The sequence below is a fragment of the Vanrija pseudolonga genome, chromosome 6 (assembly GCF_020906515.1).
Source record: "Vanrija pseudolonga chromosome 6, complete sequence".
Taxonomy (NCBI): domain Eukaryota; kingdom Fungi; phylum Basidiomycota; class Tremellomycetes; order Trichosporonales; family Trichosporonaceae; genus Vanrija; species Vanrija pseudolonga.
Genome location: NC_085854.1, coordinates 873,533 through 888,916, shown reverse-complemented (window position 1 = coordinate 888,916; position 15,384 = coordinate 873,533). Strand labels below are relative to the sequence as shown.

General features: G+C 64.4%; 6 protein-coding genes across 6 annotated transcripts; 4 read left to right on the top strand and 2 right to left on the bottom strand.

The window, feature by feature from the left end:
- Positions 1-493: 493 nt before the first annotated feature.
- LOC62_06G008136 (uncharacterized protein) lies at positions 494-899 on the top strand (the record flags this gene model as incomplete). Its single annotated transcript, XM_062774659.1, has 3 exons — positions 494-538; positions 571-702; positions 741-899. 3 exons carry the CDS (start codon positions 494-496, stop codon positions 897-899), a joined length of 336 nt encoding a protein of 111 aa, XP_062630643.1.
- A 21-nt stretch (positions 900-920) lies between these two features.
- LOC62_06G008135 (uncharacterized protein) lies at positions 921-2,227 on the top strand (the record flags this gene model as incomplete). The annotated part of the gene is made up of 3 exons (XM_062774658.1): positions 921-1,125; positions 1,479-1,573; positions 1,613-2,227. The coding sequence occupies 3 exons, from the start codon at positions 921-923 to the stop codon at positions 2,225-2,227; spliced, it is 915 nt and encodes a 304-aa protein (XP_062630642.1).
- Positions 2,228-2,502: 275 nt separating this feature from the next.
- RPAP3 (RNA polymerase II-associated protein 3) lies at positions 2,503-3,906 on the top strand (the record flags this gene model as incomplete). The annotated part of the gene is made up of 3 exons (XM_062774657.1): positions 2,503-2,555; positions 2,656-2,783; positions 2,874-3,906. The coding sequence occupies exons 1-3, from the start codon at positions 2,520-2,522 to the stop codon at positions 3,904-3,906; spliced, it is 1,197 nt and encodes a 398-aa protein (XP_062630641.1). The 5' UTR covers positions 2,503-2,519.
- Positions 3,907-4,136: 230 nt separating this feature from the next.
- NRG1 (Transcriptional regulator NRG1) lies at positions 4,137-8,125 on the bottom strand. The gene is made up of 5 exons (XM_062774656.1): positions 7,859-8,125; positions 6,365-6,428; positions 5,188-6,286; positions 4,843-5,077; positions 4,137-4,452 (listed from the first exon to the last, which is right to left on the bottom strand). The coding sequence occupies exons 3-4, from the start codon at positions 6,269-6,271 to the stop codon at positions 5,073-5,075; spliced, it is 1,089 nt and encodes a 362-aa protein (XP_062630640.1). The 5' UTR covers positions 6,272-6,286; positions 6,365-6,428; positions 7,859-8,125; the 3' UTR covers positions 4,137-4,452; positions 4,843-5,072.
- A 3,773-nt stretch (positions 8,126-11,898) lies between these two features.
- Positions 11,899-14,004, bottom strand: LOC62_06G008132 (uncharacterized protein). The gene is made up of 3 exons (XM_062774655.1): positions 13,709-14,004; positions 13,493-13,610; positions 11,899-13,451 (listed from the first exon to the last, which is right to left on the bottom strand). The coding sequence occupies exons 1-3, from the start codon at positions 13,768-13,770 to the stop codon at positions 12,084-12,086; spliced, it is 1,548 nt and encodes a 515-aa protein (XP_062630639.1). The 5' UTR covers positions 13,771-14,004; the 3' UTR covers positions 11,899-12,083.
- A 300-nt stretch (positions 14,005-14,304) lies between these two features.
- bud31 lies at positions 14,305-15,328 on the top strand (the record flags this gene model as incomplete). Its single annotated transcript, XM_062774654.1, has 6 exons — positions 14,305-14,363; positions 14,484-14,567; positions 14,718-14,837; positions 14,883-14,903; positions 15,013-15,146; positions 15,246-15,328. 6 exons carry the CDS (start codon positions 14,305-14,307, stop codon positions 15,272-15,274), a joined length of 447 nt encoding a protein of 148 aa, XP_062630638.1. The 3' UTR covers positions 15,275-15,328.
- Positions 15,329-15,384: the final 56 nt, after the last annotated feature.

The following is a 15,384-nucleotide window of genomic DNA, read 5'->3' as shown; positions in this document are numbered from 1 at the left end:
CGGTCCAAAGTGCCACATTCAGCCTCCACGGTCAGCACAGCTCCCCCCTCCATGCATGGAGTGGGTCCTGGAAGAGACGTTTACCTAAGAGGGACAGCATGTGCGAAGTACGCGTTTTTGAAATCGTAGATGACCGTTACTGGCCACGGAGGCTGTGTGTGCACCTCGTCCTGGCGTCCGACCTTGGCGTGCTGGCCACGCCACCCGTTGGACGAGGGGAGCCGAGCGCAGACACCCACACCAGCAGTCAGCGGCCAACACTTCTGTCCCCGACCAACTAACTTGACTCATCCACTCTCTTACTCCTCCTCGCAACATGTTGTCCCAGGCCTACCCCACCAACGTTGTGAATCCCGGTGAACACGGCAGCCAGACGCGAACGACGTTAATCAACCAGCCGCGGGAGTACCCGTCCACGCCGGCACCCGTTCGCCGCCCACGTCCCCAGCCCCTCTTTTCCACGAGTTGGTCTCCCTCCGCCCCCCTCGTGGACATGGTCGCGAACGCGTTCGTCGCGCTGGAAGCGTACATCTACTATGTGGGTACTGGCCCCGTCACCACTGACCACAGACCACCGGCGGGCACCCCACCCACCCGTGCCGCTTATGTATCTTCGACCCGGCGTTCGAAATCGTCGAGGACTACTGGCGACAGTTGTTCTGGGGCGGGTCTCTCCGGAACGACGGGCACCTCGCCATGCTGGTGAGACGAGACGGGGGGACTGGCACCGCTGACGCCAGCTCTACACGCACGACCGCCCTCTGCCCCACCCTGCCAGCCCGATCCCGAGCGTCCTGCCCACGCATGTCGACCCCAACATCAAGAACCCCGACGGCAGGAGCGGAAGCCAGCTGGAGAGGGAATTCGTGCGTGGAAAGATGTGCGTCGCTGACGAGTAGTACAAGGCGCTTGCAGACGTCATGATGTACACCAAGCACTGGGCGCTGGTGGACGCGTGTACGGCCAACAAGATCCCCTTCAGCCACCTCTGGGGCGCGTTCAGCAACCACCTCCCCAACGCCCAGGCTAAGACCATTGAGCACTTCTGGTATTTGTTTGCTCCCTGGTACGACACGTACCTCTTCACGATGCGCGGCGTGGTGCTCGTCAAGTGCTTGCGCCGCGGTTAGGACGGTCGCGCCAGCACTCACGCGTGAGCCGGGTCCATAGACATGCGAAGAGAAGCAGCACAGCCTGTATCCAGAGTCGCGAAAGGAGAGACAACACAGTCCCTCTGGGGGGTTCATAGTCCATGCAGAGCTCGCGTTACAGCTGAACACAATGGCGGGGAGGAGTGTGGCGGAACTCCTGTCGCGAGCAACACCTGCGACGATCTGCTTGCAACCTCGCTCACCCCTTCGCACTGGTTCAGCATCAGTGCACGAGGCGACGCACTCGCCTCCTCGCCCCGTGCAGCAACAGCACGAGGCCATAAGGTGCTGTCCTGCGCCCACCCGGCGCTCCACTCACCCACTCAGGCCGACTCAACATGTCCACCCCGGCGCGGCACCACCACCTGCTGGTCGGCGAGGCCGCCTTCTTCCTCGTCCAGCTCCACGAGCACATCAAGCCTGTGAGTCCCTAGTGCCCTGCGGTTACAACTTACACGTAGCGCAAGGTCAATCCGCAAGCGGGCGACCTCGGCGAGCTGTACGCCACCGCCGCCGCTCTGGCCGAAGACCACTGGGCCGAGTTTGTGAGCCAGCGCACACGCTACGGGCTCGTGCTCGGGGTCACCCCAGAACTGAACCAAGTGATCTCGGCGTCGAGTGCCCGTGAGGCGCCGGCCACACCGTACCCCGTCCTCAGGCCGCCCATGATTGCGCCGTACGCCGCGCCGCACGCGGGCGGGTGGGAGGCGCTGGGCAAGTTTCTCGAGTGGCACCTCGTAAGTCGTTACACGGGGGAGACTGACGCACGCCAGCTTGTAGCCCTCGGACAGCTCATCACCGCGGCCAAGGTCAACGCGATCAACGCGTACAGCGGCGCCAACGGCCTGACGCTCGCCGGCGTGCTGGCGCTCCTCCGCGGCCGGGAGGGCCACGCCACGGCCACCAGCACCCGCCTCTACTTTGAGCGCGCGTTCGAGGTGCGCCTGGCCATAGTCCGCGCGGCGGTGTTCTCGCAGGCCGAGCTCGCGCGCCTGCCGGTGCAGGTGGGCAACGCGGTCCTGAGGGGCGGCAGCCACGTTTCGTGGTCGAGCGACACCCCGTCGCACACCCCATAGACGGGTGGTCCCATACTTATTTGTACCGGCATGTTACTCGCATAGTGAATAGTCTTTTGTAGGGGATTCAGCGCATGGCACGCGCCTGGGCTGGTGTGCCGGAGGAGGGGTGCGTAAAAGTGGCACAAGGGAGTGCGTGCACATAGCCACGAGCACTTGGGATCCTGCGAGTGAAGACAGGCTTGGGGCCCCACACAACAAACCAAACTTGTTTCCCAACTTGCGCTTTGTGCGCTGACCTCATCGTGTGCATTCTTGTATTTGCTCTTTGTCTCCCTCTCTCGCCCACATCATGAGCCGCGCAGCTTCAGAAGCGGCACGCGCAGAGGTGAGTCGTTCGTCGATTGTCAGCTACACTCTCTACCGCTCGCTGCCCCCTCCCCCTTCCCTCCTCCCTCCTCATCCACCTGCCCCCGCTCACACCACAGGGCAACGCAGCCTTCCGCAAAGGCAAGTGGAGCGACGCCGCGCAGGCGTACACGCGCGCGATCGAGGCGGACTCGTCAGACCCGGTACCGTACGCCAACCGCGCGCAGGTGTGGCTCAAGCTCGAGCGGTGCGTCGGCGTGGAGCCAGCCGCGTGGTGCTTGCCCAGCCCCAGCGGCCGTGCGAGCGATGCGACGCAAGCTGACTCTCTCTCCTGCAGGTATCCCGCCGCCGAGGCCGACGCGACCCGTGCCATCGAGCGCAACGGCGGCGTGAAGGCGTCCTTCCGCCGCGCGCTCGCCCGCAGGGCGCAGGGCAAGCTCCCCTCCGCTGCGGCCGACCTGCGCTCCGTGCTCGCCGCCGAGCCGAACAATGCGCCGGCGGCGGCTGAGCTCGAGGAGGTGGACCGCGAGATTAGGGAGGGGCGGGATGTCGCCGAGGAGCAGGCAGCGCCCGCGCCGGCGCCAGCTGTCAAGCAGCCGCCCAAGCTTGCGCCTGTGCCTGCTGCTGCCTCGCCCGCTGCCGCGCGCTCCGCCGAGCGCAAGCCCGCGGCGGTCGCCTCGACGTCGACACCAGCCCCAGCACCTAAGCCCCAGCGCGACACGAGCCTCCTCGACGCGTCGTTCGGCGCGCCAAGGCAGCCGTCAAGAATATCGTCCATCGTCCCGCCATCAGCGCGCGAGTCAGACCCAGAACCAGCGCCGCCAGCCCCGGCAGCAGCCGCATCGTCGTCATTCGCCTCGCTCCGACATGCGCGCGGCGCGCGGCCAGCGTACGCGGGTGCTGGATCGGCACCACTCCTCTCCACTACGGCAGAGCAGGACGCGGCTGCGGCGCGCGCGACCGACTTTCTGCGCAAGCCTGCGGCAGTGCCAGTCGCGCCCCCTCCACCACCACCGCGACCGACCGTCGCCCCGCCGCCCGACCCGACGTCCACAGCCCCAGGTGCCGGCCTCGCCCTCCTCCGCGCACTGCGCTCGCTGTCGCCGGCAGAGGGACAAGCGTACCTCCGCCACTACCCTGCGTCCAACATAGCGCGCATCACGGCGCCGGTGCTCGAGCCTGACTCGCTTGGGCTGCTCCTTGCCGCGCTGGGCGCTGGCGGGCCCGAGGACGCCGAGTGGACGCGCGAGGTGCTCTCTGGGCTTAGGGCCACGCCTAGGTGGCGCATGAACGCCGCCATGTTGAGCTCGGCCGAGCGGAAGGCCGGGGAGCGGGCGTGGGCTCTGGCTGGAGGTGAGGGGCCATTGTAGTTACTGCAACGACGACGCCGTCGTTGCCCACGGCAGACGATCATGCCGATGTCAACCAAGCCCTGGCATAGATGCCGCGGCCGTGTCCACTGTAGATAAGTAGCCGAGTAGTGCAAACTATCTGGGGCGCAGTGTCTACGATTGAGGCACAGCCGCATCCTGTGTCCTTGCCTCGGCCCCACATTTACACTCCCGGCCCAGCTCCCCTGCAGGGGCTCGCCTTACATACGTTTGCTCGAGCGACATGCATGGAGTACAGATTACCGTGTCCTGACAAGCATGGGGTATAAAGGTAATGGATATCACGGGTTACGTGTGACGGCCGGCCGTGTGAAGATTGGCGTAGGGTGGGAAGGTGTGGGTTGCGAGTTTGTGGGTGCTCGGGCAAGAAGAAACGCTGGGTGTTGAGAATGATTCCAAGGAAACGCTTGCAGAGGTTGGGTGGTGGTAGTAGTGGTGGTGTGTGTGTGTGTGGTGTGGGAGTGGGTGTGGTGTGAGCTTGTGGTTGTACATGCAAAGAGAGACTCTATTCGTGTTTGATGAACGCTGGAACAAAAGTCAGCCGCGTGTCTCGGGATGGGGTAAGGTGCGCGGCGGCGCCGTAACGGATCACGACGGCCAAGGCGGCGCTAATTGAGCGTTGGTGGTGACAAAGTGACAGGATGGACCGCAGGACGGACCACAGGACAGGCCCCAGGGCGCGCCCTCGACAATGACAATGACCGCAGCGGCTTAAGCCGATGGTGACCGCGCCTGAGTGTGACCACTGCCGCAATCCCGGACTGCCCGGAGCGCCCGGCCGTCCAAGAACGGCTAGTGTAACCCGCTTGTTGTCACTCTCCAAAATTTTCCCTGGCCACACCCTGGAGGGTTGCCGAATTGTGGCTCAGGACCGCGATTCGGTTTGGCTTATGCCACCACGAAAAGGAGACTCACCCTTGGTATCCGGGCCACCGACAACACCCCCCATATTCGTAACAGCACTGCGGCCTAGCGACTGCTGATGGGCACCATAATTGTACCCATTAGCCTGCTGGGACGCCGCAGCCGCACTATACGAGTATTGGGGAGGGACGGCAGCAGAGAGCGGAGCGCGCGAGGCGGCCTGATGGCCGGCCGTCGTCGAGAGGTTCGCGGTATCAACGACGCCGGCAGAAGCGAGCATCTCAGCCTGGTGGGGAGGTGTCAGGCGACGACGGGGGGAAGGCGCACGAGGAGGGGCAGCAGCACCACGGTACCGGGGGTCCACCTCTTCGTGAGTGCCGTTGCTCAAAGGCGTACTAGTTTGCGTCCTGGGGGGGTATCCATTGCCCATTGGGGCCTGGCTTGCGTATCCACTGGGGTTGATGACATTGTACTGCGAGTCGCGCGAGTGGGGGGCAAAGCCAGTCTGCAGAGGCGAGTACATGTGCTGCTGACCGCCGTGCTCGGGAGCGATGCCTTGCGAGTAGATCGAGTGGTGCGAGGGCGGGCCGTAGGGGGAGGGAACAGCGCCGGGCTGGCCGTAGCGGTACGCCTGGCCGTACGACGAGTTGGGGTAGGCGTAGGCGGGCGAGAAGGGCTGCGAGAAGTACTGCTGGTGGTGCGCCGAGGGCACACCGCCGCTCTGCGAAGAGTGGCCGTTGACGGGCGAGGGCACACGGCTCGACTGGGCCGACTGGGGCTGGGGCATGCCGCCGCCGCCGACGCCGGGAGGCATCGTAGGCGGGTACGACGGGTAGCCGTGCTGGTTGGGGTCGTACATGTAGCCGCCGTACGGAGCAGCGCCCTGCGTGGGGGTCTGGTACGGCGACTGGCCGTGGACGCCACTCGCACCCGATGATGAGCCGGGGGTGCCAACCTGCGAGCCCTTCGACTTGCGAGGCTGACGGCTCGTCGACGACTTGAGGCCAGCAGCCATCATGGCCGCAGCAACAGCCTGGCGCGCCGCCGTGCCCGATCCTCGTCGGAGGGTGGGGGACAGGTGGGTGCGGTAGTGCTGCTGGAGGTTGTCCTGACGACTAGTCCTCGTCTCACAGCCGGGGTAAGGGCACTTGAACGCCTTGATGCCCGTATGTATCCGCTGGTGACGCTGGAGGTGACCTCCAGTGGTGAAGCCGCGCTGGCAGATGGGGCACACGTGAGGCTTGGGCTTGCCCTCGGCGGGGCCAGTCGCGCCGTTCTTGCCCTTGGTGGGGGGGACGGCAGGCGAGTCGGGAGCCGAGGCCGCCGCGTCAGAGTCGGCGTAGGAGCGGTTGCCCGAGTCGGGGCCGAGAAGGTGGGCCGGAGGCTGACCACCGTTAGGAGCGGTTCCAACAGACATGGCTGCTTGAGCGTAGGTTTGGCCGAGGTGAGTAGGTTGCTGTGGCGATGCCTCGGTTGACATGATGTGGTGGTGGAGCTGTTACAGGGGCAAAAGAGGGTCTCAGAGACACGAACGACGCAGTGGCGAGGGCAAGGGCAAGGGGAGATGGCTTACGAATCAAAAGAACACGCGTGCTCTGCTACTGCCCAAACTGATGTTCTGGGTAGTGTAGTAGGGCCTGTTGTTGATGTAGGACCAATGTCAAGGGAAATTTATCGCACAGCGGGGGGGCGTTTGGGGTCGAGTTGGGTGTTGGTGATGATGGTTGTGGTGCAAGAAGCGGACCCAATGAGAAGGAGCAAGGGCGAATTGGTGCCAAAAGCGGCGGGTGTTGGGCGTCCGGGGTGAAGAGCAGGAGGACGTGGTCGAAAAGTGGAGCGGGTGTGGGTCGTCGTCGATGGCGTGGTGGCCGTGTTTGTGGTTGTTGTCGCCAGCAGGCAGGCAGTGCAAGGTGTTGACGAGATGGCAGCAGGCAGGCAGAGCGTGCGCGTGTGCGGGTCGGTGTGGTGGTGGGTGGGTGGTTGATTGTAAGGGTAGAAAGAGGGGAAAGCGTGAAAGGGAAAAAGGGGTGCGCAAAGGAGGGATCAGCATACAACAAGCATTTGGTGATTGAAATGGGTGTGGGTGGGTGACGGACGCAGGCGGGGGGGGGGGGAGAGAATTTGGGTGGTGCGGCGGCGGTGGGTGGGGGTTACTGGCTGGGTGGTGCCAGGCTGCCTGGCTGGCTGGGCGTTGCGCGCCGCGCGCTACGGTGACTGAGTGGAACGAATTTGGCTGCTGCTGCCGCCGCCTCCGCCGCCCACTGCTGGCTGCCCGCCCGCGCACCCGCCGCCGTCGCGCGCTCAGGCCAAAATTCCGGCGCAGTTTCCCTTCAACGTACGTCTCCACATCCAGCCAAACCCAACACACGCGTCCATTGCGGTGCAATGCATTTCCGCGAGCAGTCACCACCACCACACGCTGGGGCGACGGCCGGGACGGTTTGGTCGCCGCTGGGCCAGTCACCCACATCCACGTCGAAAGCAAATGGTCCGAACGACCCCGTGCGTGACGCCGAGGCTTGCGCAAAACAAAACGCGCGCGCGCGCCGCAAGCGCGACGGAAGCTAAGCGACAGGGGAGACGAGACCAGACGAGCGAGCCAGCGAGCACCCATCCACAATGGGCCCACTGCACGCGCGGCAGGCGGGAGCAGTGGGCGGCTGCGGCGTAGCGGGACGTGCCGCTATACCATTGTTTTTGCATAGCGCACGACCTGCAACGTCGTCGACGCCCCCCAGCCAGAAGCTGCGGTCGCGCGTCGGTCCATGCACCCACGTTGGGTGGTGCACAAACAGTGACGACGAGGCCGGCGGTATCGCCAAGCTCCCTTTCGGCAGCGACGAGGAAGCGAAAGGGTGTTGTCAGGTCCGCACTTTTGTCCAAGGGTCCATGGCCCCTAGATCCGCGTACCCAGGATGTCTCAACATATTAGGGAAAGATAAGATGCAGCACGGATGTGATGGATGCTTTCCAATGCTCCGACGTGCGAGCAAGGCAGCAACAACAATGTGCACGCCATCCAAGAATGCGAGGACACGATCGCGCAAAAGAGGACACGCTTACTCACGAAGATTTTTTTTTCACGCGCGCGTGTGCGATTGATTGGGTGGGGGTAGTGGCAACGTAGGTTGTGGGACGAGCCAAGAAATTTAGTTGGTCGGCGAAACAGACGGTGGTGCGAGGGATGAGGCGGCCGTAGTCTTGCGAGGATTTCCGCGTGTCGAGCTGTTTGAACGAGTGAAGATGTGTTTGCGAAAGTAAGAAAAGAGGTGGGGGCGATGGCGATGTGTCGGTTTGCGCTGTTGACCGATGCTGCCTTGTTGATGGAGGATGGGTAGGCGGTTGGGCAAACGAGCTGGGGCAAGTGCCAGAATGCCAGATTTGCGCGGCCAACTGTGCGTCGTCGGGTGTCACCCAAGCCTCCGTCTGCCGTCTGCGGTTGGACGATGCAAGTGGGGGTGCCGGGGGAGCAGAGGGGGGAGGAAGGTGGGTGGGCGGCGCGCGCGCACGACGAGGAGGACGAGGAGGAGCAAGCAAGCAGCGGCGGCGCGGCGGGGACTGACGGGGACTGGAAAGCAAAGAGAGCACGCGCGTGCATGCCATCAGAGTGTCTGAAGCCAGTCAGCCTAGCCGCCGCCACTCGTGCAGCCAAGCCTCGGCGGCGCGCGCGGCGGCGTGCAGGCGGGGCGCAGGTTGCGGGTGCGCGGCGCAAGCAGTAGCAGCAGTAACAGAGCCAGGCATGAGGCGTCAGGCTTCAGGCCCCAAACGTGCGGGTGGGCCAACCCCGTCGATCAGAATGGCAAGGCACCAGAGCAGAGGAGCCAAAGGAGGGTGGGGGTGCAAGTTGCCAGGAAATTGAATCAGGGGTCTATGGTGGCCAGGCACTCGACCCAAGGGTTCCGAGGGGGACCGAGGTGGGTGTGTTGCGGGTGATTTGGCCAGCCAGCCAGTGGTCCAGCGTGGTGTCTGCTTGGGTGCTGCTCTGCTGCTGTGCTCTTCCCCTTGATGCACACCCGCATCACCCGCACCACCCGCACCCACCCGCTCCAGTTCCCCGTAGAGAAACGAGGGAGAGCCGTCTTCAGGGGTCGCATGCGTGTTGTTGGGCAGCGCTCCCCTTCCTCTGCCCCCCTTTCCTCCGTAATCATCAGGGAATATTTTCAGGGCATTCCCCTCCTTTGTGCGTCTGTCGAGTTGCTTGATTCCACAATGACCAGTGTTGCTCACCCAATCATTCGGCCCATGACGAACATGCAACGCGTCATAGTCGCCGCAACGAGTCGGCTCGCTCCTCACTATGCCTGCTGCTGCGAGTATTCACTGCGGCTGCGGCGGAGATGGCACGGTTTTTGGGGGCAGCTGGCCGCCGAGGGGGGGCCATGACGCATACTCTTTGCGGTCGCCGGCGCGAGCCCGAGCCCCACCACGCACACAGGCAGCATGCACGGACGCACACAGCAAGAGAGAGAGCGAGAGCCACAGTTGAATTGCTCGAGCAACCCACCAGCAGCACCTGCTGACCACTTTGGCTTGGAATGAACAAGGCCGGTCGGTGCTAGGCGGCTCGCGCCGGCTCGCGCGCCGTGCGGCCGCCAGATGCCAGCTATGCCAGACAGCAGCAACAGTAGCAGCATGTGGCATCACGCGAAAGAAGGCACCGCGCAGTCCCATGCTGTGCAAGCTAGTTTCTCTTGGCCCAGCGCGCACCAACCCAACCGCGCGCCGTTGGGCCGCCTCCGCGTGCCGTCGTCGTCGTCGTCGTCTGCCGTTCGTCTCGTCTGTCTTGGCTGCCACTACTGTGCTCGCCTCGCCTCGCTGCCCGACCGCCTGACCGACCGACGACGACGACGTGACGGACGCCGGCCGGTCGACGCCATGAGGCGCCATGAGGAGGATTTTTGGTCGCATTTTTTTATTTCATTGGGTGTGCACCCTGAATTGTCCCTTTGACGTTACCCTGACGCCACCCCCTTTGTGTCCCTTATTGCCCCTCAATCGCCACCGCGCGCAACACGGCAGGCGGCGCGACAGACTGACGACGACAACGACAGCGGTGACGGTGACGACGAATCGAATCGAATCTGTGCTCTCACAGCAAAGCAGCTCACAGTGAGGAGGCGACAACCCCATGGTGTGCTGTGCTGCGCTGCGCCGCGCTGCGTGCTGTCTGTCGGAGCAATGCTGACCGGATCTCATTCCGGCAAGTGAGCGAGCCTGCACCACACACACTCACCGACGGGACGCGTCCGCAACCGAACCCAAAGCCCGCCCGCCCACGCGCTAGCACAAAGCGGAGCGCGGAGATACAGCGCGACACAGCCAGCGCCAGAGACAGTTCGCGTACCGGCAGACTTGCCCACCAAACGGTTCCACTGCCACTTGGCGCTGCGCTGGCTGGCTGCTTACTCGCTCGCTCCGCGCAGCTCGGCTCAGCAGCAGCTCATGCATGGCGCCATGCACCGCCTGCCCATTACGTGCAGCAGCAGGAGCAGCACCTCCGTGGGCGTGCGGCTTCCTCTTCCGGCCCAAGCGACGGCTCGCGCCTCGCCTCGACGCGCGCACTTCGGCCGGGATGGTCGTCGTCGTCGTCATTGGCCAAGCCCGGCAGCCGCCCAGCCAGGCAGCTTGGAATTCAGAGATCCGTCTTGAAATTTCACGAGATTACGGTCTCGCCTGTCTCGTCTCGTCGGTGACGACGCGGACGCCGATCGGCCCAGCCAGCGGCACCGCAGCGCGGACAGGCCGAGGAGGCCAGAAGCGGCAAACCCGAGGCACACCACCCCGCTGACGCGAACAGTACCTTCGTGCTGCACCTTGCTCTGCGGGCCTGCAGTCAGCCAAAAGCGGCATGTGCATGCCGTCGTGCCAGCATGGGCGTGCACACACGCTGGCATGGCACAATGTTCACGCACGCACGCATGTCGGTCGTCGCGCTCCTCGTCGTCGTCTCACAGCAGCAGCTGCAGCAGCCAGCACCCGCCTCGCCTAGCCGCTCGCCTGCTTTAGCCGCCCTCCCGGCGTGCGCGTGTCGGGACCCACAGACAGACAGAGGCGCACCCCGGCCTTGGTGCGTACGTAACGCGCAAACATGCATGTGGCGCCCTAGTAGGGCCGGGGTGCGTCCTCTCCTTAAACGGGGGTGGGGTGGGTACAACCCCTCCGTCTTCTCCGGGCAGCAAGCAGACCTTCCACGACTCCTGATGGAAGAAAGGGCCCGTGGAAAAGGCGCTGTCGAGAGATTCGGCGCCACGCGCGCCACGGCACGACAAGTGGCGCAGGGCGCAGGGCTGGTCGTCGCCTTTGGGCCCTATGTCCGCATTTTCAAACGCGTCGGCCACTGGCTGGCTGACAGTGGCCGAAGCGAGCGAAAGAGGGAGCCAGCGACAAACGAGGCGCTGATGTTGGCGGCGCGCGGCGGCGCCAGCGCGCCGCCAACTCGTTATTCGCGAATGTGCCGCATGGCGCAGTGTGGCGGCGGCGCCGAGCCGGTGGGCCAACGAGGCGCGTTCGTGCCGTGGCGACTCGGGCCGGGTTCCGTGGGCTCGGCGCTGCGCTGTGGACGCCGACGATGTTGACGATGACCACGACCGACCGCAACTGGCTGCTACTCGCTGCCTCGGGCTCGGCGTGCGTGCGTCAGCGCGCACCGTTACTGGCTGCGCTGCGAACGATGTGGCATTGCTCGTGCAGCTTGCAGCGCAGCACGCGACTCGCTGTCATGGACCCGCCCACGCACGCGCGTGGGGGCTCGCATCACACGATGCGGCTGCTGCTGCTGCACACGCGACACGCGGAGCATACCGCATTCCACACTAACGTCCCAGCTAACTGCCACTATACCTCGCCTACCACTCCCAGCTGCCGTTTCACATCCATCGGGTCCACACGAGCAGCGAGCCCAGTGCCATGGCGAGCGCCAGCGCCTGCGCCAGCGACTCGGCGACTACACTAACCCAGCTGGAACATGCTGCACAAGGACCGTGCCAGAAAGCCCACCCTTGCACAACCACCCTGGTTGTCCTGTCCCATCCTTCTGGTTCCACCTTACCCCTCAGGGCTGACACCAATACGCTTAATGTGCCCGACACGGGCTAGCACAATACATACATCTATAAAACATGTGACGCGCCAGTCTGGCTACATGGTTGACCATCAAAATGATCGGGGAGGACGCGCGAGACCCAACGACAGCGAGGCATGTAACGTGTCGTCGCTCTTCGCTTTGGCTGGGTTGGGCTGACGAGATGTCGCCGCCGCCACGGAATTACCGTTCGCGGGATAATGGTGCCACTCTAGTCGGCGAGTTGGCGTAACCGACGAGGCAGCGTAGCAATGGGGCGGTCCGAACTGCCAGAGTGGGTCGTGTGCGGCGCTTGTGTCGCGTTTGGTAAGGCCGCCACGCTCGTCGCGGCGCCGGCGGTTGCCGCGGTCGGGTCGGTCGTAGTCGGCGCAGGTGCGGTTGCCGCTTCTGTCGCTGTGGCCTCATCTGCTCCTTGCAGCTGAGCCAGCGCTGCCATCTGAGCAACCGCCGCTCCGTTTGGGTTCATGTCCTCGATGGGACGGCTTTCGTCATCGGCAGTGACCAAACTCAAGTAGTCCTCGAACGCGGTTGGAAACACTATCCCGTCTCGGCGGGTGTCGCGCGTCGAGTCGCGGATCGAGTCACGGCGCCGATCGTCCCCTTCGCCAATGCGTCTCCGCGTGCGCCGCAGTGTCGGCGGGGGCATCTGGCTAGTCCGCGTCTCATAGTCGTCTGAACGCCGACGACGCGTGCCAGCATGGGCAGCCGATGCGCGGGCAGACGACCGCTCGTACTCTGCGGCCCAGGCTCTGCTACCCTCGTTGAGGCTGATAGGCCCGCCGACCTCGGCTGGCCGGCGAGAGACCATGGGATCGAGGTAGAGGGGCGGAGACCGCGACTGGAAGTCCAACACCTCCCATGAAGACTCTGCAGCAACCGGGAGGGGAGGGAGGGGTCCGTGGAGCGGGTGAGCAGTCGAGAGACTCCGCCTAACGGCCTCGGCATACGTCCCTGGGCCGGTTACACCGGTCAGGTCCGCGAACATGGAATGTAAATCGGCGTGCCCCTCCTCGTCTGGCGGGGCCGAGCGATACTCGCGGCTCGAGTCGCGGCCAAGCAGGTCGGCAGGCGCGACAGTCGTTGGGCGGGTCGTGGACGCTGGCGTGCCGGCCGCAGTGAAGATCTGGCGCAGGTCGTATGGCACGTTGCCGGCTCTTGGTCTCACGGGCTCAGACGAGCTCTCGGCGGCAGCCTCGTCTCGGCCGCCAGTAAACATCTCAGCGTACGAGTCTGGCGCTGGGCGGAAGACATGGCCCGGGCGTGGGCTGAACGGCGAGGCCGTCTCCTCGGGCAAGCTCGGCGACCGCGAGCGGGACAATGTCTCCACCACGCGCGGGGTGAAAGGAAGGCGCGAGCGGGGATGGCGGAAGAGAATATCGGCTGAGCGCGGCCCCGTTTCGGCGAGGTCAGATGCCCGCGGTCGGCGGTCGGCGTACGGCGCTGCTGCCGTTCGCGAGGAGGACACACCGCCTCGCCGGCGTCGGCGGACCGTCCGCGTCCCCTCTGCTGCTGCGGCGGCGTTCGAGCTCGACGCCTCGGCTGCTTCCTCGGCTGCCTGGTCGCGGGCTTCCACCACCGCCTGGACGTCAGCGCGTCCTGTGAGCCGGCCGGGGCACTTACCGCCACGAACTGCTCCCACGCAGACTGGAGGTACGGGTTGGCCGGGTCGATCGCCCCGAGGATGCTACGCAGCCTGAGGTCGAGGTAGTTGTACCGTTGTGGCGGGTGGGCCTGGTTGCTGTGTGTGTGTGAGCGGCTGCCGTGCTTCGCGTCTTCTGCAGCTCGCCCAGCGGGCGGCGGCACGCGACCCGCTCGGCCAGCCTGTACTCGACTCACTGCAACGAGGCCAACAGCGCCATGTTGCGCCGGTCAATCTCTGCGAGCGTCGGCTTGCCCATTTTGCGTGTCGCCTGCGGCGTGAGGAGAAGTGGGCGGTGATGCGCAGAGAGTCGGCCGAATCACAACGGCGGCGTTGCACCTCTTGTGCGTGCCAGCGGCGGGGTCCCACAGGGTACACGCGCGCGTCGCTTTGAGGGATTTGCGCGGTGTGTTGGGGTGGGGTCCTAGAGCCGATGAGGTTGGTGCTGTCCAAAGGGGATGATGAGTGAGAGAGACAACAAAAAAGACGGAGCAGACGCACAGTCGAATGGGTTTGTGCATGCTCGCTCGCGCGCTGTGACCCGTTCCTGCTACCTTCTGCTTGTCCGACGATCTGGGCGGCGGCGACCCACTATGTACACCGCCCACCGCCGCCCTGCCGCCGCCGAGCGCCTACTCCCCCACGTGCGGTGGCAAACCCAAAAAACAAAAACACTAAAAATGACACGTATTCCCGCATGGCTTATCAACCCTGGTCCGCGCCTCCACAACGATCTCTGGTAACAATCACAACGAGGAAGGCCAACTTTCCACCTCCATCCACACCACGCACAATGCCCAAGATTAGGACGAGCAGGACAAAGCCCCCACCCGAGGGGTACGAGGACATCCAGTACGTGCCCGTGGTGGCCGTGGCTGCGGAGACGAGGGTCGCCCGCACCCGATGCGCACAGCTCACCAACGCCCTCCTGCCTCGCGCCGACATCACCTTGCTCGCGTGCTGACTGCCCAGGGATGTCCTCGAGGACTATGACAAGAAGATGCGCGATGCTGAGAGCGACTCGCACGAGGGAAAGCGCAAGGTCGAGTCGACTTGGTGAGTTTGCGGCTGGCGACTGCTGCTGCCTCGGGCCTTGAACCTCGCTGACACTTGCCTCTCGCCACGCCACACTCGATCCGCTACTCGCTACTACGCAAACGTCGCCCTGCTCCGCCTCGGACTTCCCACGCCACTGCCCCAACCCAGGCCAATCATGCGCATCTCGCACGCACGCTCGCGGTACATCTACGATCTGTACTACAAGCGCGAGCTCATCTCGCGCGAGCTGTACGACTGGCTCCTGAAGCAGGGCTACGCGGATGCCAAGTAGGTGGCGTATTGTGCTGCTTGGGCCCATGCTGACGCTCCAAGCTTGATAGCAAAGTGGAAGAAGTGAGTTGACGACAACTGGGGCAAGGTGTGCCATGCTGACCAGTGACCTCGCGTATCTTCAACTGCCTCGTCAACTTTCCGCTACCCCGCACCCATTCTCACCCCGCAGGAACGGCTACGAGCGCCTCTGCTGCGTCCGCTGCGTCCAGACCCGCGACATGAACTACCAGGGCTCGACGTGTATCTGCCGCGTGCCCAAGGCCGCGTTGAAGAAGAACACGATTGTCGAGTGTCCCAACTGTGGTGAGTGGGGGTGTAGGCGCTGTTAAGCGTCTAGGTCTTGTGCTGCATGTGCCGCTCCTTGCAGCTCTTCCCCGAATGAAGGCTGACGCTGGACCCCAGGCTGCCGAGGATGCGCGTCGGGCGACTAGATGCCAAGCCATGCCCGCGCCGCGCCGTCCGTTCATAGCCTGTCGATTATTGCATCATGCATGTATTTTAGCATTCCCCCCAGCTGCTGTAGTTCCACTCTACTCTTGTG

What these genes read in the sequence shown, in the direction of transcription:
- NRG1 (XM_062774656.1), bottom strand. Translation starts at nt 6,271, where the DNA reads ATGTCAACCGAGGCATCGCCACAGCAACCTACTCACCTCGGCCAAACC.
- LOC62_06G008132 (XM_062774655.1), bottom strand. Translation starts at nt 13,770, where the DNA reads ATGGGCAAGCCGACGCTCGCAGAGATTGACCGGCGCAACATGGCGCTG. An exon ending in GCGCTGTTGGCCTCGTTGCA is followed by an intron (nt 13,611 to 13,708) that starts GTGAGTCGAGTA and finishes ACACACACACAG; the next exon opens with CAACCAGGCCCACCCGCCAC. An exon ending in CGTGGGAGCAGTTCGTGGCG is followed by an intron (nt 13,452 to 13,492) that starts GTAAGTGCCCCG and finishes GCTGACGTCCAG; the next exon opens with GCGGTGGTGGAAGCCCGCGA.